The sequence below is a fragment of the Bombina bombina genome, chromosome 4, assembly GCF_027579735.1.
Source record: "Bombina bombina isolate aBomBom1 chromosome 4, aBomBom1.pri, whole genome shotgun sequence".
In the NCBI taxonomy this organism is placed as follows: domain Eukaryota; kingdom Metazoa; phylum Chordata; class Amphibia; order Anura; family Bombinatoridae; genus Bombina; species Bombina bombina.
Window position 1 is genome coordinate 793676388 of NC_069502.1, and position 26480 is coordinate 793702867.

The window sequence follows — 26480 nt, forward strand, 5'->3', positions numbered from 1 at the left end:
ATTTCCACCCAAATAATTAGACAGACTAGCATTCAGGTAACACTATACACACAGTAGCAAGGTCACTATAAAGGCAAGCTCCTCAATTATGTTTATTACTTGAGATACTTTATATGTCAGTATCAATGTATTATTTGCTCATGAGGAGTGGTGCTAGCATTTAGTGCAAAACTTTATGAACAATTGAGATTAGATTCCTTAGAGAGAAATGCTTGTATAGCACTCTTTGCCCAGACTGATTGTACAGGCAAGTGAAATTTTTATTAAAATATAACTTTTATTAAAAAAATTTTTTTTTAAAAGATGGGTGAACACAAACATTTAAAAATCACTCTATCATGAGTTGCTAAGTTATGAAAATGAACTGTGAGACCTGTTGATTATTTATGTGGCCTTTATAGCATACATTTATTATCAGTACTCACTAATTTATATCAACCAGTCTAAACTGTATGGAGTGGTAAGTATCAAGTGGACTATGCGTATGGATGGTACTTATCTACCATAGTATGTTGGAATTATATCAGATTGCCAAATTGTGCAATTTGATTAGAATTAAATTAATTCTGGATAATAATTCCTGAATCACAGGAGGGTTTGTTGTGCATGTGGATTCACCAATAGTGTGTTAGGTTACATTCAATAGGTAAGAACAGTCATATGAATGTATTCATTATGTTATGTAATGCACTGTAATCTGATTATTAAACTGTAACCAATATAAGACAAATACAGCAAAAAATTGCATGTATTACTGCAACTATTTCCATGTATAAATAAATTGCATATCTTGATGCTTGTTTTGTAATATATAGTATGTGCCTGAGTAGGCTGTTAGTGCTTGTGCTGTTGAATAGCACTTGTTTTAAGCAATCCGTATTATTTATACCAATGAAACAGTGTTTAATATTTATTGTGGCACATCAGTGTCAGTATAGTTGCACTTATTTTTTGCGTTACATTTTAGTATATTATTAGTGTGCTATGATCTGACCATGTGTTACTAAATTGTAACAATTATTTAGGTGATTATACAATAAATTGTATGTTGCACTAAATTTAATGATACTGCAGCTATTTTTCCATCACTTTTAAGTATGAATATATTGCGTATCTTGCGTGCGTTGCACCAAATTTGACAAAACTACAGGTATTTTTCCATCCCTTCTCAGTCTAAATATTTTGCGTATTTTGATGTTTATTTTATAATATATAATATATGCCTGAATAGGCTGTTAGTACTTGTGCTTTTAAATAGCACTTATTTTGGGCAATCAATATTTTATACTAACGCCTAGATTTAGAGTTTTGCGTTAGAAGGGGTGCGTTAGCTACGTGTGTTTTTTTCCCTCCGCACCTTTTAAACAACGCTGGTATTTAGAGTTGTCTGAAGGGCAGCGTTAGGCTCCAAAAAGGGAGCGTACAGGCATATTTACCGCCACTGCAACTCTCAATACCAGCGTTGCTTACGGACGCGGCCAGCTTCAAAAACGTGCTCGTGCACGATTCCCCCATAGGAAACAATGGGGCAGTTTGAGCTGGAAAAAAACCTAACACCTGCAAAAAAGCAGCGTTCAGCTCCTAACGCAGCCCCATTGTTTCCTATGGGGAAACACTTCCTAAGTCTGCACCTAACACCCTAACATGAACCCCGAGTCTAAACACCCCTAATCTTACACTTATTAACCCCTAATCTGCCGTCCCCCGCTATCGCTGACCCCTGCATATTATTTTTAACCCCTAATCTGCCGCTCCGTACACCGCCGCAACCTACGTTATCCCTATGTACCCCTAATCTGCTGCCCCTAACACCGCCGACCCCTACATTATATTTATTACCCCCTAATCTGCCCCCCCCAACGTCGCCGCTACCTACCTACACTTATTAACCCCTAATCTGCCGCCCGGGCCTTACCGCTACTATAATAAATGTATTAACCCCTAATCCGCCTCACTCCCGACTCAAAAACCCTATAATAAATAGTATTAACCCCTAATCTGCCCTCCCTAACATCGCCGACACCTAACTTCAAGTATTAACCCCTAATCTGCCGACCGGACCTCGCCGCTACTCTAATAAATGTATTAACCCCTAAAGCTAAGTCTAACACCCCCCTAAGTTAAATATAATTTAAATCTAACGAAATAAAATAAATCTTATTAAATAAATTAATCCTATTTAAAGCTAAATACTTACCTGTAAAATAAACCATAATATAGTTACAATATAAATAATAATTATATTGTAGCTATTTTAGGATTTATATTTATTTTACAGGCAACTTTGTATTTATTTTAACTAGGTACAATAGCTATTAAATAGTTATTTACTATTTAATAGTTACCTAGTTAAAATAATTACAAAATTACCTGTAAAATAAATCCTAACCTAAGTTACAATTAAACCTAACACTACACTATCAATAAATTAATTAAATAAACTACCTACAATTATCTACAATTAAATCAACTAAACTAAATTACAAAAAAAAAACCTAAATTACAAAAACAAACAAACACAAAATTACAAAAAAATAAAAAAAGATTACAAGAATTTTAAACTAATTACACCTACGCTAAGCCCCCTAAAAAAATAACAAAGCCCCCCCCAAAATAAAAAAAATGCCCTACCCTATTCTAAAATAAAATTTTTACAGCTCTTTTACCTTACCAGTCCTTAAAAGGGCCTTTTGCGGGGGAAGGCCCCAAAGAAAACAGCTCTTTTGCCTGTAAAAAAACATACAATACCCCCCCCCACATTGCAACCCACCACCCACATAACCCTAATCTAACCCAAACCCCCCTTAAAAAGACCTAACACTAAGCCCCTGAAGATCTTCCTACCTTATCTTCACCACGCCGGGTATCACCGATCCGTCCAGAAGAGGGTCCGAAGTCTTCATCCTATCCGGCAAGAAGAGGTCCAGAAGAGGCTCCGAAGTCTTCAACCTATCCGGCAAGAAGAGGAGATCCGGACCGGCAAACATCTTCATCCAAGCGGCATCTTCTATCTTCATCCATCCGACGAGGAGCGGCTCCATCTTCAAGACCTCTGGCGCGGAACATCCTCTTCTCCCGACGACTAGACGATGAATGAAGGTTCCTTTAAGGGACGTCATCCAAGATGGCGTCCCTCGAATTCCGATTGGCTGATAGGATTCTATCAGCCAATCGGAATTAATGTAGGGAAAATCTGCCAATCAGATTCAAGTTCAATCGGATTGGCTGATCCAATCAGCCAATCAGATTGAGCTCGCATTCTATTGGCTGTTCCGATCAGCCAATAGAATGCGAGCTCAAACTAATTGGCTGATTGGATCAGCCAATCCGATTGAACTTGCATCTGATTGGCTGATTCAATCAGCCAATCAGATTTTTCCTACCTTAATTCCGATTGGCTGATAGAATCCTATCAGCCAATTGGAATTCGAGGGACGCCATCTTGGATGACGTCCCTTAAGGCTTAAAGGAACCTTCATTCGTCGTCTAGTCGTCGGGAGAAGAGGATGTTCCGCGCCGGAGGTCTTGAAGATGGAGCCGCTCCTCGTCGGATGGATAAAGATAGAAGATGCCGCTTGGATGAAGATGTTTGCCGGTCCGGATCTCCTCTTCTTGCCGGATAGGATGAAGAATTCGGAGCCTCTTCTGGACCTCTTCTTGCTGGATAGGCTGAAGACTTCGGACCCTCTTCTGGACGGATCGGTGATAACCGGCGTGGTGAAGATAAGGTAGGAAGATCTTCAGGGGCTTAGTGTTAGGTTTTTAAGGGGGGTTTGGATTAGATTAGGGGTATGTGGGTGGTGGGTTGTAATGTGGGAGGGTATTGTATGTTTTTTTTACATGCAAAAGAGCTGTTTTCTTTGGGGCATGCCCCGCAAAAGGCCCTTTTAAGGGCTGGTAAGGTAAAAGAGCTGTAACATTTTTATTTTAGAATAGGGTAGGGCATTTTTTTATTTTGGGGGGCTTTGTTATTTTTTTAGGGGCTTAGAGTAGGTGTAATTAGTTTAAAATTCTTGTAATCTTTTTTTATTTTTTGTAATTTAGTGTTTTTTTTGTTGTAATTTAGTTTAGTTGATTTAATTATAGATAATTGTAGGTAGTTTATTTAATTAATTTATTGATAGTGTAGTGTTAGGTTTAATTGTAATTTAGGTTAGGATTTATTTTACTGGTAATTTTGTAATTATTTTAACTAGGTAGCTATTAAATAGTTATTAACTATTTAATAGCTATTGTACCTAGTTAAAATAAATACAAAGTTGCCTGTAAAATAAATATAAATCCTAAAATAGCTACAATATAATTATTATTTATATTGTAGCTATATTAGGGTTTATTTTACAGGTAAGTATTTAGCTTTAAGTAGGATTAATTTATTTAATAAGATTTATTTTATTTTGTTAGATTTAAATTATATTTAACTTAGGGGGGTGTTAGTGTTAGAGTTAGACTTAGCTTTAGGGGTTAATACATTTATTAGAGTAGCGGCGAGGTTCGGTCGGCAGATTAAGGGTTAATACTTGAAGTTAGGTGTCGGCGATGTTAGGGAGGGCAGATTAGGGGTTAATACTATTTATTATAGGGTTTTTGAGTCAGGAGTAAGGCGGATTAGGGGTTAATACATTTATTATAGTAGCGGTGAGGTCCGGTCGGCAGATTAGGGTTAATAAGTGTAGGTAAGGTAGCAGCGATGTTGGGGGGGGGGCAGATTAGGGGGTAATAAATATAATATAGGGGTCGGCGATGTTAGGGGCAGCAGATTAGGGGTACATAGGGATAATGTAGGTTGCGGCAGTGTGCGGTCGGCAGATTAGGGGTTAAAACAATTTATTAGAGTGGCGGCGATGTGGGGGGGCCTTGGTTTAGGGGTGCATAGGTAGTTTATGGGTGTTAGTGTACTTTAGAGCACAGTAGTTAGGAGCTTTATGAACCGGCGTTAGCCCATAAAGCTCTTAACTCCTGACTTTTTCCTACAGCTGGAGTCTTGTCGTTAGAGTTCTAACGCTCACTTCAGCCAAGACTCTAAATACCGGCGTTAGGAAGATCCCATTGAAAAGATAGGATACGCAATTGACGTAAGGGGATCTGCGGTATGGAAAAGTTGCGGCTGGAAAGTGAGCGTTAGACCCTTACGAGACTCTAAATACCAGCGGTAGGCCAAAACCAGCATTAGGACCCCCTAACGCTGGTTTTGACGGCTAACGCAGAACTCTAAATCTAGGCGTAAGGAAACAATGTTTGACTTTATAGTACCCGTATTGGTATTCCGTTATATTTGGTACGTTACAAATAATTGTCCTGCAAGTTAGCGTTTTGTAATGTTGGACAATTAGTTTTCTTTATATATACTTGAAGTCACTTTTAGTGCATACTATAGACAACAGGTTTCAAGTTAACTTAATCTGTGTTAAAGCGTACATACGCCAGTGTATAATATATACTTTCGCTTCACCTTCCACACTTAATATATTTGTCTATTTGCTTTCATGCACTACTTAGTATTTATCGATAGTGAGTACTCTTGCAGCAAGTAAGGGCTTATTTGGTACGTTTCAGCAAATAAACAATAAGTAGATACTAAAGTATCAAAAGTGACCAATATTCCGTTTATATCTGGTAAGTTACAAGTAATTGTCCTGCAAGGTAGTGTTTTGTAATGTTGGACAATTTGTTTTCTTTATATATGCTTAAAGTCACTTTTAGTGCATACTATAGTTAACAGGTTTCTGGTTAACTTAATCTGTGTTAAAGCGTACATACACCAGTGTATAACATATACTTGCACTTCACCTTCCACACTTATTATATTTGTCTATTTGCTTTCATGCACTGCTTAATATGTCAATACACACTGTATGGGATTAGCTGTTATGCTAATGTCAATATGGTTACTCTGTATCAATCTAAATGATAATATCCTTATGTACTCTCCATCTATGTGGCAATCAAAGCCTAAGATTCTATGGTGGATACAATATTAAAGCTCCACTAAGTCAATGGCACCACCCCAAACTCAGAAGACTGGTTCTCTATTCGTGATAAAGTATTAACATTAACGGTCTTTGCAACTTGGATAGATTTAAGATTAAAACAACAACTAATGGGACCCCATCGTCCCACACAACCCCCCTGATGCGTTTCGCCTGCTAAGGCTTTATCAAAGGTGGCGGGCCGCCGTGGTTCAAAATATTTATTCACTTCTTTACCCGGAAGTCACGCCTCTACCGCAACGTGATTGGTTTCTATGGCTGTCAGTCATATTCAGACAGCCTATTGGGATCAAGTGTTCAGATAGAATTATATAAGGTGGACTTCTTCGCTGGAATCGCGGAATTGTGTGCTTGTACATTATAAAGGTGGACATATATTCTTTCGTACAGTTAAAAAAGTTTTCGTCTGTTTAGGTATCTTATATCATGAAACGAGATATTATTAACATTATACATTTTTCCCAGTATTTTGGCATTTATTTGTTTCTGTTGAGAATTAAATCATGTAGATTTAAAGTTGTCGTATTATGAATTTTTTGAATTTGTATTTGTTTACTGTCATTCATTGTGAATTATACATGATTCATTTTTCCCAATATTTTAACATTTATTTATTTAAGAATTAAATCATGTGAGTTTAAAATTGTCTTAATGTGAATTTTTGAATTTGTGTTTGTTTGCTATTGTTATGAATTATGTAAAATAAATTATTTGATCTGTTTCTTGTATATTTTTAACATGCTGTAACTCGTTATGAATTATACAGAATAAATTATTCAAATTATTTGTTGTGTATTTATTTGATCAAATAAACTTGAATATGCCCTGATTGCAATGGGTTTCAAATATATATGTTTATTGCACTTCATCAATATGTGCTGACTACTCCTTCATAGCCCATACTTTCCTATACTAATTCCTTGATTGTACTTTCCCCTGAGTAACACAAATTCAGCCCTATCCATGTCCATACTTTGCTGTAATATTTGTATGTTACATACGTGGTCTGTGGTCTCCTCTTTTAATCACATGGTGTTATGACATCATTCTAAGTCGGTGTTCCATATAGTTCATGATGACCAAGTTTGACCAATAATTTGTTTTGATTTTAATCAAGAACTCTAGTTGTGGTTATTTAGCCTGAATAAATTCATACTGATGATCTGTGGTTCTGGCAGGATTTATTGTAACAAATGCCTACTTCTATATATTTATAGCAGTCCTCTTATAGTATCTCACCATACATATCTATGTGTAAGTCAGGTGAATGTGATGGTGATTTGAATCTTCCTGTGTGCTCTTGTGTGATAAATTTACATATGTATGTGTCAGTCTAATTCACTGGTGAGTGTGAATTGTACTTCAATAGTGTGCAAATTTTTGTGTTGTAGTATGCTCCTAGCAAAATTAAATGGTTGTTTTAACGTGATTTTGTGCTAATACTAGTGGCTAATCATATAATTGATCATGTGATGGTAGGTTTATCTCTGTGACCTATCTAATTCCTATACTTTAGTGAATGACAAGTGTATATACAGTTTAATAATCAGATTACAGTGCATTACATAACATAATGAATACATTCATATGACTGTTCTTACCTATTGAATGTAACCTAACACACTATTGGAGAATCCACATGCACAACTGTTCTTACCTATTGAATGTAACCTAACACACTATTGGTGAATCCACATGCCCAACAAACCCTCCTGTGATTCAGGAATTATTATCCAGAATTAATTTAATTCTAATCAAATTGCACAATTTGGCAATCTGATATAATTCCAACATACTATGGTAGATAAGTACTATCCATACGGATAGTCCACTTGATACTTACCACTCCATACAGTTTAGACTGGTTGATATAAACTAGTGAGTACTGATAATCAATTTATGCTATAAAGGCCAGATAAATAATCAACAGGTCTCACAGTTCATTTTCATAACTTAGCAACTCATGATAGAGTGATTTTTAAATGTTTGTGTTCACCCATCTTTTAAAAAAAATTTTAATAAAAATTTCACTTGCCTGTACAATCAGTCTGGGCAAAGAGTGCTATACAAGCATAGCATTCAGGTAAATACAAGAAGTGACTTTATTAGGGAAAATACACAACATTTATACAGAATCTGATCTTGATAACAAGCCTTATCTGACCTTCATATCTCCCGCCATTCCCGGCCCTCCAGACAGGCTGGTGCCTGCCATAGAAGCCACAGTCCCACAGAGACCCAGGACACAGGGATGGTGGTTTTGAGGTGATCCCAGGGGAGTGTAGGCACTTCCAAGGTGTCATTTGAAAGCTCTCGGTCCCCCAGGTGCCACAGTTCAAAAAGCGATATGATTCGTTACTAGGGACGAGAGTTACAGCCGCGGTAAAGATTGGGGGGTAGGCGTGTCCAAAATCCCCAGTTCCCAAAGTAGCTCCCCTCCGGCAATTCCACCACCTCTTGTCCTTCCTAGGGGCTACCAATCCCCAAAAGAGCGGAGCTCTGGGACAAAGGGCTGCTGGAGCGACCAGGGTTAAAGGGGACCAGGGATCCCAGCTGATGCAGCTGACCGGCAGTTTCAGGAGGTCGGCCGGCCAGAGGGGAGATAGGTCGGTCAGAGGCCAGCTTCTTTCAAGATCCAGTTTACAGACAAAACAAGACAAACAAAAGCTCTCTGGGAGATCGCGGTTGCTCTGAGGATCCCAAAACTGCTGAGAAACAAGAGGGGGTAGGGGGGTCGAAGTTTAACCCCTGCAGCGGTGTCCATGACAATTTGGTGTAAAATAAATGTAAAAATATTCATTAATGTCTAGTAAACCACCTTTTTAAGCATTAGCAAGAAGTTGGTGAAAGGTGTAGGAGATATTATGTCATTAATAACTAACATTCATCCCATTGTGTTTCTTATCAACAGGTGAATTTATAAACCACAGTAATCCTAGTCATGGTGAAAATACTGATTCTAGTTTCGATCTTCAAAATCAAAGAAGCAACGTGGGGAATTTATGTTCTAAAAATGGGAAACGTTATATCTGGAATTCAAATCTTTTAAGACATGAGAAAATTCATATAGGAGAGAAAGGATTTTCATGTTCTGAATGTGGGAAATGTTTTACTCAGAAATCAAATCTGACTACTCATTATAAAATTCATACAGGAGTGAAAGCATTTTCATGTTCTGAATGTGGAAAATGTTTTACTCTCAAAGCACATCTTAAGTACCATCAGAAAAGTCATACAGGAGAGAAAACATTTCCATGTTCTGAATGTGGAAAATATTTTGCTTTGAAATCACATCTTAAGGACCATCATAAAATTCATACGGGCGAGAAAGCTTTTTCATGTTCTGAATGTGGGAAATGTTTTGCCCTGAAATCAACCCTTGTTGTACATCAGAAAATTCATACAGGAGTGAAAGCATTTTCATGTTCTGAATGTGGGAATTGTTTTGCTCGGAAATCACATCTTGATATGCATAAGAATATTCATGCAGAAGAAAAACCATTTTCATGTTCTGAATGTGGAAAACGGTTTACTTGGAAATCACATCTTGTTAGACATCAGAAATATCATACAGGGGAGAAAACATTTTCATGTTCTGAATGTGGGATGTGTTTTAGTGAGAAATTGATTCTTGTTATGCATCAGAATGTTCATGCAGGAGAAAAAACATTTTCATGTTCTGATTGCGGAAAATGTTTTAAATGGAAATCAAATCTTATTACGCATCAGAAAACTCATACTGGAGAGAAAGCATTTTCATGTTCTGAATGTGGGAAATGTTTTTCTTCTAACGCAAGTCTTATTAGACATCGGAAAATTCATTCTTGAGAGAATGCATTTTCATGTTTTGAATGTGGGAAATGTTTTATCACCAAAAGAGTTTGTGTTACTCAACAAAAAATGTATACAGGAGGGAAAAGAGGTTTTTGAATGTGGGAAAAGTTTTGATCATAAGTTACATCTTATTGCGCATCAGAAAATTCATATTGGACAAAAAGCATTCTCATGTATGGCCCAGTGTGAACCCCTACATTAACAACATAAGTGCAATAGCCTTCTAAAAGCCCTTGTCTGATTTATGATAGCCACCCCTAGCTGCATAAAAGGCATTGTGATGAAATACAACAACAAAAAATATATATTATTTTACTTTTAATTGCTATTTTTCATTTTTTTTTAAAAAAATTTAAAAACACACTTTCTCCATTTCTGTTTGCTTTAGAAAGGTTACCCTATATATTTAAAAATCCATAAATGTGTTGACTATGTCTGAGAAATAAAAACCGGAATCAACTTGTTTATTGAAATTGTAATGAAAATATGATTTCTTTCATACAGGTGGTGAGTGTTCACAATCCATGTGATTATTCAGTGAGAGAGATTCTCAGACCGAGTTGTGGCCCATTTCCCCTCAGAGTACAGTGATTTTTGGAGTGATGTATTTGTAGTATAGGTAGTGGCATATTTCCATATTAATATCAGAAGAGTCCATGGCTTCATTCATTACTTGTTGGAATACAGAACCTGGCCATCAGGAGGAGGCAAAGACACCCCAGCCAAAGGCTTAAATACCTCCCCCACTTCCTCCATCCCCCAATCATTCTTTGCCTTTCATCACAGTAGGATGGCAGAGAAGTGTTGGAAGATTTTGGAGTAGTCTCTTATGAAGTGTAGTACTCTTCGATATGGGACTGGAGTTTTAAGTAGTCCTGTCAGCCTCTCATTGAGAGCATGGATGAAAGTTAGAGTCCGGACATGCAGGGAGAGTCTTTCTGCAAAACCATTCCAACTCGTATTAACAGCTCCATAAGCAATCAGCATTGACGAGTTTTGCTGCCTGCTTTCTACACTCAAGTCCATGTCAGGAGCGATGCTACTACACTTTTTAAACTTCAGTGTTCCTGTTCAACAGCATAGATTCTGGTAAGATGGTTTAATTTTTATACACATATGATAACACAAGAAGACGGGGTCACAGTGTGACTCCTTTATCTGTATAGAATTAAGGGTCAATATCCTCGGAAGGGGATTATTGAACAGGGGGGGATTTATACATGATTTTTATTGTGTTTTATGCTGCAACATGTGTGAGATGAGGCTCTGGCAATGTGCGAACAGTCAGGTTCTTTTCCTTTGGGAGATATTTGCATGGCCTAATTTGGTGCGTTTTTTCCCCTAGTGCAGGGGCGGTCCTGCATGGCACTTCATGTGACCGGGTGTGGCATCTTTAAACTCTTTTTTGACTGATGGTTGCAGGAGACGAAACGGTTTCTCTGTGGTTCCAGGTCATAGGAGATGGTGAGTGCCCCGGCCATTAGGGTATAAAGGTGCCATTTATTTTTCTGTAATTCATTAACAGCGCAAGCTATGGAGCTGTGTTAGTACTCCCTCTTTAACTAAATCTAATACCTGTGTTTATTGCAAGGAGGTTCTGGTAGATCCGCCTGCTCAACTATGTTCCACATGCTTTGATAAAATTGCAATATCTAAAAAGAATATGATATTTAGTACCACTGAGCCGTCCACATCTGAGGGGTCTCCGTCCTGCGAGGTGCGTTCCCTACAATTATCGACGATTACATAAGCAGCTCCCTAAGGCACTACTAATCAGATATGATCGAGGTGGAAACTCCCCTTGAGGAGATACAGAAAAGAATTAAGACCTTGAGGGTAGTTAATTCATTTATCTGTGATGCAAATATGCAGATTATTTGCCTGAATGCCAAGACATCAGGTTTTTCTGTTGTAGCAGAAGGTCTCTGGTTAAAGTTGTAGTCTGCTGACATGACTTCCAAATCTAGATTGCTATCCCTTCCATTTCAAAGGAAAGTTCTTTTTAGTCCAGGCTTGGACTCTATCATATCCACGGTCACTGAAGGCAAGGGTGCTTTTCTACCGCAGGATAAGAAGAATAAGCCTAAGGGTTCTAATTTTCATCCTTTTCGTTCGGACAGGTCCCAACGCCAGCAGCCTGCCGCGAAACCCGAACAGTCCAAGGAATCTTGGAAACCATCTCAATCTTGAAATAATGCCAAGCAGAGCAAGGAGCTCGCCGAGAGAAAATCGGTATGGTGGGCCGGCCCCGATCCGTCTCTGGATCGCGTAGGAGGCAAACTATCTCTTTTTACAGAGGTTTGGATGATGGGTTCTGGAGGTCATCGCCAGGGTTACAGAATAGGTTTAAAATCTCATCCACACAGGGGCAGATTCCTCTTGTCAAATCTATCATCAAAACCAGAGATACGAGGTGCCTTTCTAGAGTGCGTGAGGGATCTCTCCTCTCTCTGAGTAATTGTACCTCTAGCAGAAAGAGGTCTAGGGTACTATTCAAACCTTTTCATGGTCCCAAAGAAAGAGGGCATGTCTAGACCTAAAATGCTTAAACAAGTTTCTGTCGGTCCCATCGTTCAAGATGGAGACGATAAGGTCTTTCCTGCCCCTAGTTCAAGAGGGGCAGTTAATGACTACGATAGACTTGAAGGACGCTTACCTTCATGTACCAATCCACAAAGATCACTTCAGGTTCCTGAGATTCGCATTTCTGGACCAACACTTCCAGTTTGTACCCTTCGGTCTGGCGACTGCCCCAAGAGTCTTTACGAAGGTTCTGGGAGCGCTGCTTGCGGTAGTGAGATCTAGAGGTATTGGGTCCAGGCTCCGTCCTGCAGTCTCGCAGAGGACTATTCGAGGGCTCTTCTTCTTTACCTTCAATCTCATGGATGGAAGATAAACTTAGGAAAGAGTTCCCTGGTTCCCAGCAACAGAGTGGAATTCCTGGGCACGATAATAGATTCCATATCCATGAAGATATTCCTTACATATCTGAGACATTGCAAGATTGCGTCCAGCTGTCCTGCCCTTCAGACCTCCTCAAGGCCATCTGTGGCCCGGTGTATAGAGGTGATTGGGCTCATGGATACAGCATAGATGTCATTCCATACGCCAGGTTCCATCTCGGATCTTTAGTTGTGCATGTTGAGGCAATGGAACGGCGATCACACGGATCTATCCCAACAGAGTTCTCTGGACAACCGAGCGAGGGAATCCCTCTCAGCGGATCTGTCCAGACCAACTGTCCCAGGGGACATCTTTCTTGAGACCATCCTGGGAGATTGTGATTTACGGACGCAAGTCTATCAGGATGGGATGCTATTTGGGGTGCCAGGAGTCTCTTCTGCCAGTCACCATTCTGGAACTTCTAGCAATCTTTAGCGCTCTGAGGGCTTGGCCTCTCCTAGGTTCGTCCTAGTTCATCAGATTCCAGTCGGACAACATTGCCTCGGTGGCTTACATCAACCATCAAGGGGGAACGAGAAGCTTCTAGCCATGAGGGAAGTATCTCGGATTCTGGAATGGGCGGAGACCCACAACTGTTCGCTGTCCACATTCCGGGTGTTGAAAACTGGGAAGGCATCCAGGATCCTGTCCTTCCTCAAGGACGGGTTGGAGAAGGTTCTTGCCGCCAGTTTCTTTAAGAGGACAGATTTCGGCTTTATCTGTACTGTTACACAAGAAGCTTGCGGAGCTTCCTGATATTTAGTCCTTTGTTCAGGCTCTGTCTAGGATCAGGACTTTATTTAGACATTCCGCTCCCCCTTGGAGCTTAAACTTGGAGCTTAAGATTTTGCAGAGGGCTCCGTTTGAGCCTATGCATTCACTTGACATTAAATTACTTTGCTGGAAGGTTTTTTTCCTACTGGTTATTGCATCAGCATGCAGAGTCTCTGAATTGGTGGCCTTGCAATGTGAGCCTCCTTACCTGGTTTTTCACGCCGATAAGGCTGTTCTTCGCACTGGGTTTTGATTTCTCCCCAAGGTTGTGTATAATCGCAACATCAATCAGGAGATAGTAGTTCCTTCCCTGTGTCCTAACCCTTCTTCTTCAAAGGAAAGGTTACTTCATAATTTGGATGTGGTTTGAGCTTTGAATTTCTGTCTTCAGGCTACGAAGGAATTCAGACAGTCTTCGACTTTATTTGTTGTGTATTTGAGGAAGCGCAAAGGGCAGAAGGCTGCTTTCACTTCTCTATCCTTTTGGTTGAGGAGCATGATTTGCTTGGCCTATGAGACAGCGGGACATAAACCTCAGGGGATTAAGGCTCACTTAACTAGAGCTATGGCCTCTTAGTGGGCCTTCAAGAATGAGGCCTCTATGGAGCAGATTTGTAAGGCGGTTACCTGGTCCTCCTTACATACTTTTGCAAAGTTTTAGAAATTTGATGTTTTTGCTTCGGCAAAAAGCAGCTTTTGGGAGAAAGGTTTTGCAGGCTGTGGTGCCCTCAGAATAGGGTCCGGCTCTCTTTTCCCTCCCGTTTTTTTCATTCAGTGTCATCTAGAGATTGGGTATTTGATTCCCACAAGTAATGAATGAAGCCGTGGACTCTCATATTAAGATGGAAAACATAAATCATGCTTACCTGATAATTTAATTTCCATCTGTATGAGTCCACGGCTCCCGTCTGTTTCTCTGGTGGGCAGACCGAAATTTAATTTTTCTCTTGTAAGGTGTATCCAGTCCACGGGTTCATCCATTACTTGTGGGATATTCTCCTTCCCAACAGGAAGTTGCAAAGAGGACACCCACAGCAGAGCTGTCTATATAGCTCCTCCCCTAACCGCCACCTCCATTCATTCTCTTTGCAAGCTCTCGACAAGATAGGAAGTATAAAGAGATATGTGGTGATTTAGTGTAGTTTTTATCTTCAATCAAGAGTTTGTTATTTTAAACGGTACCGGCGTTGTACTGTTTGCTCTCAGGCAGAAATTAGAAGAAGAATTCTGCCTGGAGGATAATGATCTTAGCGGATTGTAACTAAGCTCCATTGCTGTTCTCACACATAACTGAAGAGTATGGGAAAACTTCAGCTGGGGGAACGGCCTGCAGATTGCCTGCTTTGAGGTATGTTCAGTATAATTGTTTCTAGAGAGAGGATAAAGTCTAGAAAATGCTGACAGAGCCTTTTTGGAAATGAGGTAAGCTAGATGCAGTGATTTAATATCGACTGGAATCAAGCTTGCAAGGTTGGGTAATACTCATGTTATTTGTTTCTGGTGATTAAAGTGATAAAAACGTTTTCTTTTTGCACATGATCGTTTTTTGAGAGGGTTTAAAATTTTGTTTCTTCTGTTAAGTGTGATCAGTCCACGGGTCATCATTACTTCTGGGATATTACTCCTCCCCAACAGGAAGTGCAAGAGGATTCACCCAGCAGAGCTGCACATAGCTCCTCCCCTCTACGTCACTCCCAGTCATTCTCTTGCACCCAACGACTAGATAGGATGTGTGAGAGGACTATGGTGATTATACTTAGTTTTATATCTTCAATCAAAAGTTTGTTATTTTAAAATAGCACCGGAGTGTGTTATTACCTCTCTGGCAGAGTTTGAAGAAGAATCTACCAGAGTTTTGCTATGATTTTAGCCGGAGTAGTTAAGATCATATTGCTGTTCTCGGCCATCTGAGGAGTGAGGTAAACTTCAGATCAGGGGACAGCGGGCAGATGAATCTGCATAGAGGTATGTAGCAGTTTTTATTTTCTGACAATGGAATTGATGAGAAAATCCTGCCATACCGATATAATGTCATGTATGTATACTTTACACTTCAGTATTCTGGGGAATGGTACTTCACTAGAATTACACTGTAAGAAATACATAAAGCTGTTTAATAACTAGAGATTATGTTTAACGTTTTTGCTGGAATGTAAAATCGTTTTCATTTGCTGAGGTACTGTGTGAATAAATGTTTGGGCACTATTTTTCCACTTGGCAGTTGCTTAATCTGTTTTTCTGACAGTTTCTGTTCTCCCTCACTGCTGTGTGTGAGGGGGAGGGGCCGTTTTTTGGCGCTTTTTCTATGCATCAAATATTTCAGTCAGCAACTCATTGTATTCCCTGCATGATCCGGTTCATCTCTACAGAGCTCAGGGGTCTTCAAAACTTATTTTGAGGGAGGTAATTTCTCTCAGCAGAGCTGTGAGAATTATAGTTTGACTGAGATAAAAAACGTTTATTCTGTAATTTGTTTCCTGCTTTCAGAATTTGTTATCTTTGCTAATGGGATTAAACCTTTGCTAAAGTTGTGTTGTTTACAAGGATTGAGGCTATAACTGTTTCAATTTATTAATTTTCAACTGTCATAGATCTTCTGTGCTTCTTAAAGGCACAGTACATTTTAATATTATTCTAATTGAATTGTATTTCCAAGTTGCAAGTTTATTTGCTAGTGTGTTAAACATGTCTGATTCAGAGGATGATACCTGTGTCATTTGTTGCAATGCCAAAGTGGAGCCCAATAGAAATTTATGTACTAACTGTATTGATGCTACTTTAAATAAAAGTCAATCTGTACAAATTGAACAAATTTCACCAAACAACGAGGGGAGAGTTATGCCGACTAACTCGCCTCACGTGTCAGTACCTACATCTCCCGCTCAGAGGGAGGTGCGTGATATTGTAGCGCCGAGTACATCTGGGCGGCCATTACAAATCACATTACAGGATATGGCTACTGTTATGACTGAGGTTTTGGCTAAATTACCAGAACTAAGAGGTAAGCGTGATCACTCTGGGGTGAGAACAGAGTGCGCTGATAATATTAGGGCCATGTCAGACACTGCGTGACAGGTGGCAGAACATGAGGACGGAGAACTTCATTCTGTGGGTGACGGTTCTGATCCAAACAGACTGGATTCAGATATTTCAAATTTTAAATTTAAACTGGAAAACCTCCGTGTATTACTAGGGGAGGTGTTAGCGGCTCTGAATGATTGTAACACAGTTGCAATACCAGAGAAAATGTGTAGGTTGGATAAATATTTTGCGGTACCGACGAGTACTGAGGTTTTTCCTATACCTAAGAGACTTACTGAAATTGTTACTAAGGAGTGGGATAGACCCGGTGTGCCGTTCTCACCCCCTCCGATATTTAGAAAAATGTTTCCAATAGACGCCACCACAAGGGACTTGGCAAACGGTCCCTAAGGTGGAGGGAGCAGTTTCTACCTTAGCTAAGCGTACCACTATCCCGGTGGAGGATAGCTGTGCTTTTTCAGATCCAATGGATAAAAAGTTAGAGGGTTACCTTAAGAAAATGTTTGTTCAACAAGGTTTTATATTGCAACCCCTTGCATGCATTGCGCCGATCACGGCTGCAGCGGCATTCTGGATTGAGTCTCTGGAAGAGAACATTGGTTCAGCTACTCTGGGTTACGGACAGGCTTAGAGTCCTTAAACTAGCTAATTCATTCATTTCGGAGGCCGTAGTACATCTTACTAAACTTACGGCGAAAAATTCAGGATTCGCCATTCAGGCACGCAGGGCGCTGTGGCTAAAATCCTGGTCAGCTGATGTTACTTCTAAGTCTAAATTGCTTAATATACCTTTCAAAGGGCAGACCTTATTCGGGCCCGGGTTGAAAGAGATTATCGCTGACATTACAGGAGGTAAAGGCCATGCCCTGCCACAGGACAAAGCCAAAGCCAAGACTAGACAGTCTAATTTTCGTTCCTTTCGTAATTTCAAAGCAGGAGCAACATCAACTTCCTCTGCACCAAAACAGGAAGGAGCTGTTGCTCGCTACAGACAAGGCTGGAAACCTAACCAGTCCTGGAACAAGGGCAAGCAGACTAGGAAACCTGCTGCTGCCCCTAAAACAGCATGAATTGAGGGCCCCCGATCCGGGATCGGATCTAGTGGGGGGCAGACTTTCTCTCTTCGCCCAGGCTTGGGCAAGAGATGTTCAGGATCCCTGGGCGCTAGAGATAATATCTCAGGGATACCTTCTGGACTTCAAATACTCTCCTCCAAGAGAGAGATTTCATCTGTCAAGATTGTCAACAATCCAGACAAAGAAAGAGGCGTTTCTACGCTGCGTACAAGAGCTCTTGTTAATGGGAGTAATCCATCCAGTTCCACGATCGGAACAGGGACAGGGGTTTTACTCAAATCTGTTTGTGGTTCCCAAAAAAGAGGGAACTTTCAGACCAATCCTGGACTTAAAGATCCTAAACAAATTCCTAAGAGTTCCATCGTTCAAGATGGAGACTATTCGGACAATTTTACCTATGATCCAAGAGGGTCAATACATGACCACTGTAGATTTAAAAGATGCTTACCTTCACATACCGATTCACAAAGATCATTATCGGTACCTAAGGTTTGCCTTCCTAGAGAGGCATTACCAGTTTGTGGCTCTTCCATTCGGATTGGCTACAGCTCCAAGAATCTTCACAAAGGTTCTGGGTGCTCTTCTGGCGGTACTAAGACCGCGGGGAATCTCGGTAGCTCCATACCTAGACGACATTCTGATACAAGCTTCAAGCTTTCAAACTGCCAAGTCTCATACAGAGTTAGTGCTGACATTTCTAAGGTCACATGGATGGAAGGTGAACGAAAAGAAAAGTTCACTCGTTCCACTCACAAGAGTTCCCTTCCTGGGGACTCTTATAGATTCTGTAGAAATGAAGATTTACCTGACAGAGGACAGGCTAACAAGACTTCAAAGTGCTTGCCGCACCCTTCATTCCATTCAACACCCGTCAGTGGCTCAATGCATGGAGGTAATCGGCTTAATGGTAGCGGCAATGGACATAGTACCCTTTGCACGCTTACACCTCAGACCACTGCAACTGTGCATGCTAAGTCAGTGGAATGGGGATTACTCAGACTTATCCCCTTCTCTGAATCTGGATCAAGAGACCAGAAATTCTCTTCTATGGTGGCTTTCTCGGCCACATCTGTCCAGGGGGATGCCATTCAGCAGACCAGACTGGACAATTGTAACAACAGACGCCAGCCTTCTAGGTTGGGGTGCCGTCTGGAATTCTCTGAAGGCTCAGGGACAATGGAGTCAGGAGGAGAGTCTCCTGCCAATAAACATTCTGGAATTGAGAGCAGTTCTCAATGCCCTCCTGGCTTGGCCCCAGTTGACAACTCGGGGGTTCATCAGGTTTCAGTCGGACAACATCACGACTGTAGCTTACATCAACCATCAGGGAGGGACAAGAAGCTCCCTAGCTATGATGGAAGTATCAAAGATAATTTGCTGGGCAGAGTCTCACTCTTGCCACCTGTCAGCAGTCCACATCCCGGGAGTGGAGAACTGGGAGGCGGATTTCTTAAGTCGTCAGACTTTTCATCCGGGGGAGTGGGAACTTCATCCGGAGGTCTTCGACGTTGGGGCAAACCAGAGATAGATCTCATGGCGTCTCGACAGAACGCCAAGCTTCCTCGTTACGGGTCCAGATCCAGGGATCCAGGAGCAGTCCTGATAGATGCTCTGACAGCACCTTGGGACTTCAGGATGGCTTACGTGTTTCCACCCTTCCCGTTGCTTCCTCGATTGATTGCCAGAATCAAACAAGAGAGAGCATCAGTGATTCTAATAGCACCTGCGTGGCCACGCAGGACTTGGTATGCAGACCTGGTGGACATGCCACCTTGGTCTCTACCTCTGAAACAGGACCTTCTGATACAGGGTCCCTTCAAACATCAAAATCTAACTTCTCTGAAGCTGACTGCTTGGAAATTGAACGCTTGATTTTATCAAGACGTGGATTTTCTGAGTCAGTTATTGATACCTTAATACAGGCTAGGAAACCTGTTACCAGAAAGATTTACCATAAGATATGGCGTAAATACCTATATTGGTGTGAATCCAAAGGTTACTCTTGGAGTAAGGTTAGGATTCCTAGGATATTGTCTTTTCTACAAGAAGGTTTAGAAAAGTGTTTATCTGCTAGTTCATTAAAGGGACAGATCTCAGCTCTGTCCATTCTGTTACACAAACGTCTGTCAGAAGTTCCTGACGTCCAGGCTTTTTGTCAGGCTTTGGCCAGAATTAAGCCTGTGTTTAAAACTGTTGCTCCACCATGGAGTTTAAACCTTGTTCTTAATGTTTTACAGGGCGTTCCGTTTGAACCCCTTCATTCCATTGATATAAAGTTGTTATCTTGGAAAGTTCTATTTTTAATGGCTATTTCCTCGGCTCGAAGAGTCTCTGAATTATCAGCCTTACATTGTGATTCTCCTTATTTGATTTTTCATTCGGATAAGGTAGTCCTGCGTACTAAACCTGGGTTCTTACCTAAGGTAGTTACTAACAGGAATATCAATCAAGAGATTGTTGTTCCTTCCTTATGCCCAAATCCTTCTTCAAAGAAGGAACGTCTACTGCACAACCTGGATGTAGTCCGTGCTCTAAAATTTTACTTACAGGCATCTAAGGAATTTCGACAAACGTCTTCTCTGTTTGTCATTTACTCTGGGCAGAGGAGAGGTCAAAAAGCTTCCGCTACCTCTCTTTCTTTTTGGCTTCGTAGCATAATTCGTTTAGCTTATGAGACTGCTGGTCAGCAGCCTCCTGAAAGAATTACAGCTCATTCTACTAGAGCTGTGGCTTCCACTTGGGCCTTCAAGAATGAGGCCTCTGTTGAACAGATTTGCAAGGCTGCAACTTGGTCTTCGCTTCATACTTTTTCCAAATTTTACAAATTTGACACTTTTGCTTCATCGGAGGCTATTTTTGGGAGAAAGGTTCTTCAGGCAGTGGTTCCTTCTGTATAAAGAGCCTGCCTATCCCTCCCGTCATCCGTGTACTTTTGCTTTGGTATTGGTATCCCAGAAGTAATGATGACCCGTGGACTGATCACACTTAACAGAAGAAAACATAATTTATGCTTACCTGATAAATTCCTTTCTTCTGTAGTGTGATCAGTCCACGGCCCGCCCTGTTTTTAAGGCAGGTAAATATTTTTTGATTTATACTCCAGTCACCACTTCACCCTTGGCTTTTCCTTTCTCGTTGGTCCTTGGTCGAATGACTGGGAGTGACGTAGAGGGGAGGAGCTATGTGCAGCTCTGCTGGGTGAATCCTCTTGCACTTCCTGTTGGGGAGGAGTAATATCCCAGAAGTAATGATGACCCGTGGACTGATCACACTACAGAAGAAAGGAATTTATCAGGTAAGCATAAATTATGTTTTTTGGGGTTTACTTGTCCACATGACTTTTTCAGAAACTCCTAGGAGTGTTTCTTTAAGGCCCCTCTGACATTGAGTGTGGTGGGAGGGGCCTATTTTCACGCCTCAGTTGCGCAGTTGCTTTCCTTCTAAGACATCAAGCTTCTCTAGAGGAGTCCTTCTGTATCTGAGGACCACTAAAGAGGGTTTCTTCCATTCCTGTTCGTCCCTAAGGGCAGGTAGGCGCCACAGCAGAGCTGTGGCAAGGTGTTTAGCGGTTTTGTACCGGTGGTAGACGTTTTTTCAATCCGGTTTGGGGGCCAAAGGGTTAATCGTCCATTTGCAAGTGGGTGCAATATTACCTTGGTCTCATATACACACTGTAAAAATTTCGAAGAGTTTACTACTTTTTTTCACTGTTTTGCAGTTTAAGTGCTACTTTTTTTCTCTTAAAGGTACAGTACCGGTTTTATGAAATTGCTGTTTTTTACTTTAATAAAGTGTTTTCCAAGCTTGCTTGTGTCTTTGCTAGTCTGTTAAACATGTCTGACATAGAAGAATCTACCTGTTCAATATGTTTAGAAGCCATTGTGGAACCCCCTCTTAGAATGTGTACCACTTGTACTGAACTATCTATAAGTTACAAAGACCATATTGTGGCATTAAAAAATATATCACCAGAGGATTCTCAGACTGTAAGAAGGGAGATTATGCCATCCAGCTCTCCCCATGGGTCAGAACCTGTAACACCCGCACAAATGACACCAAATGCATCTAGAGCGTCTAATTCTTTTACTTTACGAGACATGGCGGCAGTTATGAGTTCTACTCTCACAGAGGTGTTGTCTAAACTGCCAGGGTTACAAGGAAAGCGAGACAGCTCTGGGGCTAGAACAAATGCAGAGCTTTCTGACGCTTTAGTAGATATGTCCGATATGCCCTCACAATGTTCCGAAGTTGGCGCAAGGGATTTGAAATCTGAGGGTGACATTTCAGATTCAGGGAAGTTATTACTTCAGCCCGACTCTGACATGACAGCATTTAAATTTAAGCTTGAACACCTCCGTTTATTGCTTAGGGAGGTCTTAACGACTCTGGATGATTGTGACCCCATTGTGGTACCAGAGAAGTTGTGTAAAATGGACAAATACTTTGCAGTGCCTGTTTACACTGATGTTTTCCCAGTCCCTAAAAGGTTTTCGGAAATTATATCTAAGGAATGGGATAGGCCAGGCATACCGTTCTCTCCCCCTCCTGTGTTTAAAAAGATGTTCCCCATAGCTGATGCCATGCGGGACTCGTGGCAAACGGTCCCCAAGGTGGAGGGAGCTATTTCTACTTTAGCTAAGCGTACAACTAATCCGTTTGAAGACAGTTGTGCTTTCAAAGATCCTATGGATAAAAAATTGGAGGGTCTCCTAAATAAAATTTTCTTACATCAAGGTTTTCTTCTCCAGCCTCTCGCATGCATTGCTCCAGTTACGGCTGCAGCGGCCTTTTGGTTCGAGTCTCTAGTAGAAGCTCTACAAGTGGAGACTCCGTGGGATGAGATTTTAGACATGATTAAAGCTCTTAAACTTACTAATTCCTTTATTTCAGACGCCGTGTTTCAGTTAACTAAACTTGCGGCTAAAAATTCAGGTTTTGCCATCATGGCGCGTAGGGCGCTATGGCTTAAGTCCTGGTCAGCAGATGTTTCATCAAAGTCTAAGCTTCTTAACATCCACTTCAAAGGAAAGACCCTATTCAGGCCTGATCTGAAGGAGATCATTTCTGATATTACTGGGGGAAAAGGTCACGCCCTTCCCCAGGATAAGTCTAATAAGTTAAGGACCAGACAGACTAATTTTCGCTCCTTTCGAAACTCCAGGAGTGGCGCGGCTTCCGCTTCCCTTAGTACAAAACAAGAGGAAAATTTCGCCCAGTCCAAGCCAGTCTGGAGACCTAACCAGGCTTGGAACAAGGGGAAACAGGCTAAAAAGTCAGCTACTGTCTCTAAGACAGCATGAAGGAGTAGCCCCCGATCCGGGACCGGATCTAGTGGGGGGCAGACTTTCTCTCTTCGCCCAGGCTTCGGTAAGAGACGTTCAGGATCCCTGGGCAGTGGAGATAGTTTCCCAGGGATATCTTCTCGAATTCAAAGGTTCATCACCAAAGGGGAGATTTCATCTCTCACAACTATCTGCAAACCAGATAAAGAGAGAGGCATTCTTACATTGCGTTCAAGACCTACTGGTTATGGGAGTGATCCACCCAGTTCCAAGGGAGGAACAGGGGCAGGGTTTCTATTCAAACCTATTTATAGTTCCCAAAAAAGAGTGAACTTTCAGACCAATCTTGGATCTCAAGATCCTAAACAAATTCCTCAGGGTCCCATCCTTCAAGATGGAAACAATTCGAACCATTCTTCCTATGATCCAGGAGGGTCAATATATGACTACCGTGGACTTAAAGGATGCTTATCTGCACATTCCGATTCACAGAAATCATCATCAGTTCCTCAGGTTTGCCTTCCTAGACAGGCATTACCAGTTTGTGGCTCTTCCCTTCGGGTTAGCCACGGCGCCAATAATCTTTACGAAGGTTCTAGGGTCCCTACTGGCGGTTCTAAGGCCACGGGGCATAGCAGTGGCTCCTTACCTAGACGACATCTTGATCCAGGCGTCGACTCTTCAAATCGCCAAGTCCCATACGGGCATTGTTCTGGCCTTTCTGAGGTCTCACGGGTGGAAGGTGAACAGAGAAAAGAGTTCTCTCTCCCCTCTCACAAGAGTTTTTTTCCTAGGGACTCTGATAGATTCAGTAGAAATTAAAAAATTTCTGACAGAGGTCAGGATATCAAAGCTTCTAAATTCCTGTCGTGCTCTTCATTCCATTTCTCGGCCGTCAGTGGTTCAGTGTATGGAAGTAATCGGCCTAATGGTAGCGGCAATAGACATAGTTCTGTTTGCCCGCCTACATCACAGACCACTGCAACTTGACATGCTCAATCAGTGGAATGGGGACTACACAGATTTGTCTCCTCTGCTAAATCTGGATCAAGAGACCAGGGATTCTCTTCTCTGGTGGTTATCTCGGGTCCATCTGTCCAGGGGAATGAGCTTCCGCAGGCCAGAGTGGACTATAGTGACAACAGATGCCAGCCTTCTGGGCTGGGGCACAGTCTGAAACTCCCTGAAAGCTCAGGGTTCGTGGACTCAGGAGGAGACCCTCCTCCCGATAAACATTCTGGAACTAAGAGCGATATTCAATGCTCTTCAGGCATGGCCTCAACTGGCTGCGGTCAGGTTCATCATATTTCAGTCGGACAACATCACGACTGTAGCCTATATCAACCATCAGGGGGGAACAAGGAGTCCCCTGGCAATGATGGAGGTTTCCAAGATAATTCTATGGGCAGAGGCTCACTCTTGCCATCTCTCTGCTATCCATATCCCAGGAGTAGAGAACTGGGAGGCGGATTTTCTAAGTCGGCAGACTTTTCACCCGGAGATATTTGCCCAACTGATTCATCTATGGGGCAGACCGGAGCTGGATCTGATGGCGTCCTGTCAGAATGCCAAGCTTCCTTGTTACGGGTCCAGGTCAAGGGATCCTCGGGCAGCACTAGTAGATGCCCTAGCAGTGCCCTGGTCCTTCAGCCTGGCTTATGTGTTTCCACCGTTTCCTCTTCTCCCGCGTCTGATTGCCAGAATCAAGCAGGAGAAAGCTTCAGTGATTTTAATTGCTCCTGCGTGGCCTCGCTGCACTTGGTATGCAGATCTGGTAGACATGTCATCCTGCCCACCATGGCCTCTGCCATTGAGGCAGGACCTTCTAATCCAGGGTCCATTCAAACACTCAAATCTAACTTCTCTACGCCTGACTGCGTGGAGATTGAACGCTTGATCTTATCAAAGCGTGGTTTTTCTGAGTCTGTTATTGATACCTTGATCCAGGCTAGGAAGCCTGTCACAAGGAAGATCAATCACAAGATATGGTGTAAATATCTTCATTGGTGTAATGCCAAGGGTTTCTCATGGAGTAGGGTCAAGATTCCTAGGATTCTATCTTTTCTCCAAGAAGGATTGGAAAAGGGATTATCAGCTAGTTCTTTAAAAGGACAGATATCTGCTCTGTCTATTCTCTTTCACAAGTGTCTGGCAGATGTTCCAGACGTTCGGGCGTTTTGTCAGGCTTTAGTCAGAATCAAGCCGGTATTTAAACCAGTTGCTCCGCCATGGAGTTGAAATTTAGTTCTTAAAGTTCTTCAAGGGGTTCCGTTTGAACCTATGCATTCATTAGATATCAAACTTTTATCTTGGAAAGTTTTGTTTCTAGTTGCTATCTCTTCAGCCTGAAGAGTTTCAGAGTTATCTGCTCTGCAGTGTGATTCACCCTATCTGATTTTCCATGCGGATAAGGTAGTGTTATGTACCAAGCCAGGTTTTCTTCCTAAGGTTGTTTCCAATAGAAATATCAATCAGGAAATTGTTGCTCCTTCTCTGTGTCCGAATCCTTCTTCCAAGAAGGAACGGTTGTTGCACAATCTGGATGTGGTTCATGCTTTAAAGTTCTACTTACAAGCAACTAAGGATTTTTGTCAAAAATCTGCCTTGTTTGTTGTCTACTCTGGAAAGAGGAGAGGCCACAATGCTTCGGCAACTTCTCTTTCTTTTTGGCTGAGAAGCATAATCTGTTTAACTTATGAGACTGCTGGCCAGCAGCCTCCTGAAAGGATTACAGCTCACTCTACTACGGTAGCTTCCACATGGGCATTTAAAAATTAGGCTTCTGTTGAACAGATTTGCAAGGCGGCAACTTGGTCTTCGCTTCATACTTTTTCTAAATTCTACAAATTTGATACTTTTGCTTCCTCGGAGGCTATTTTTGGGAGAAAGGTCTTACAGGCAGTGGTGCCTTCTGTTTAAGTTCATGCCTTTTCCCTCCCTTCATCCATGTCCTAAAGCTTTGGTATTGGTATCCCACAAGTAATGGATGAACCCGTGGACTGGATACACCTTACAAGAGAAAACAAAATGTATGCTTACCTGATAAATTTCTTTCTCTTGTGGTGTATCCAGTCTACGGCCCGCCCTGTCACTTTAAGTCAGGTGTTTTTATTTTTTAAAACTACAGTAACCACTGCATCCTATAGTTTCTCCTTTTTCTTACTTGCCTTCGGTCGAATGACTGGAGGTGGGGGTTAGGGGAGGAGCTATATAGACAGCTCTGCTGTGGGTTTCCTCTTTGCAACTTCCTGTTTGGAAGGAGAATATCCCACAAGTAATGGATGAACCCGTGGACTGGATACACAACAAGAGAAAGAAATTTATCAGGTAAGCATAAATTTTGTTTTTGTCCTTCTGGCACCATTTATACCCTGATATTTCTCCTACTGTTCCTTGTTCCCTCGGCAGAATGACTGGGATATGAGGGGAGTGGGGGAGGTATTTAAGCCTTTGGCTGGGATGTCTTTGACTCCTCCTGGTGGCCAGGTTCTGTATTCCCACAAGTAATGAAGCCGTGGACTCTCCTCATACAGATTGAA

At 41.5% G+C, this 26480-nt stretch overlaps 1 protein-coding gene across 1 annotated transcript in view; it reads left to right on the plus strand.

Moving 5' to 3' along the window:
• Positions 1-10511, plus strand: part of LOC128657865 (gastrula zinc finger protein XlCGF26.1-like) — a 276380-nt gene extending 265869 nt beyond the window's left edge. The window contains exon 3 of the mRNA XM_053712295.1: positions 8902-10511. Coding sequence (XP_053568270.1) covers positions 8902-9818 — 917 coding nt within the window. The 3' untranslated portion in view covers positions 9819-10511. The remainder of the gene's footprint in view (positions 1-8901) is intronic.
• The last annotated feature ends 15969 nt before the right edge of the window (positions 10512-26480 follow it).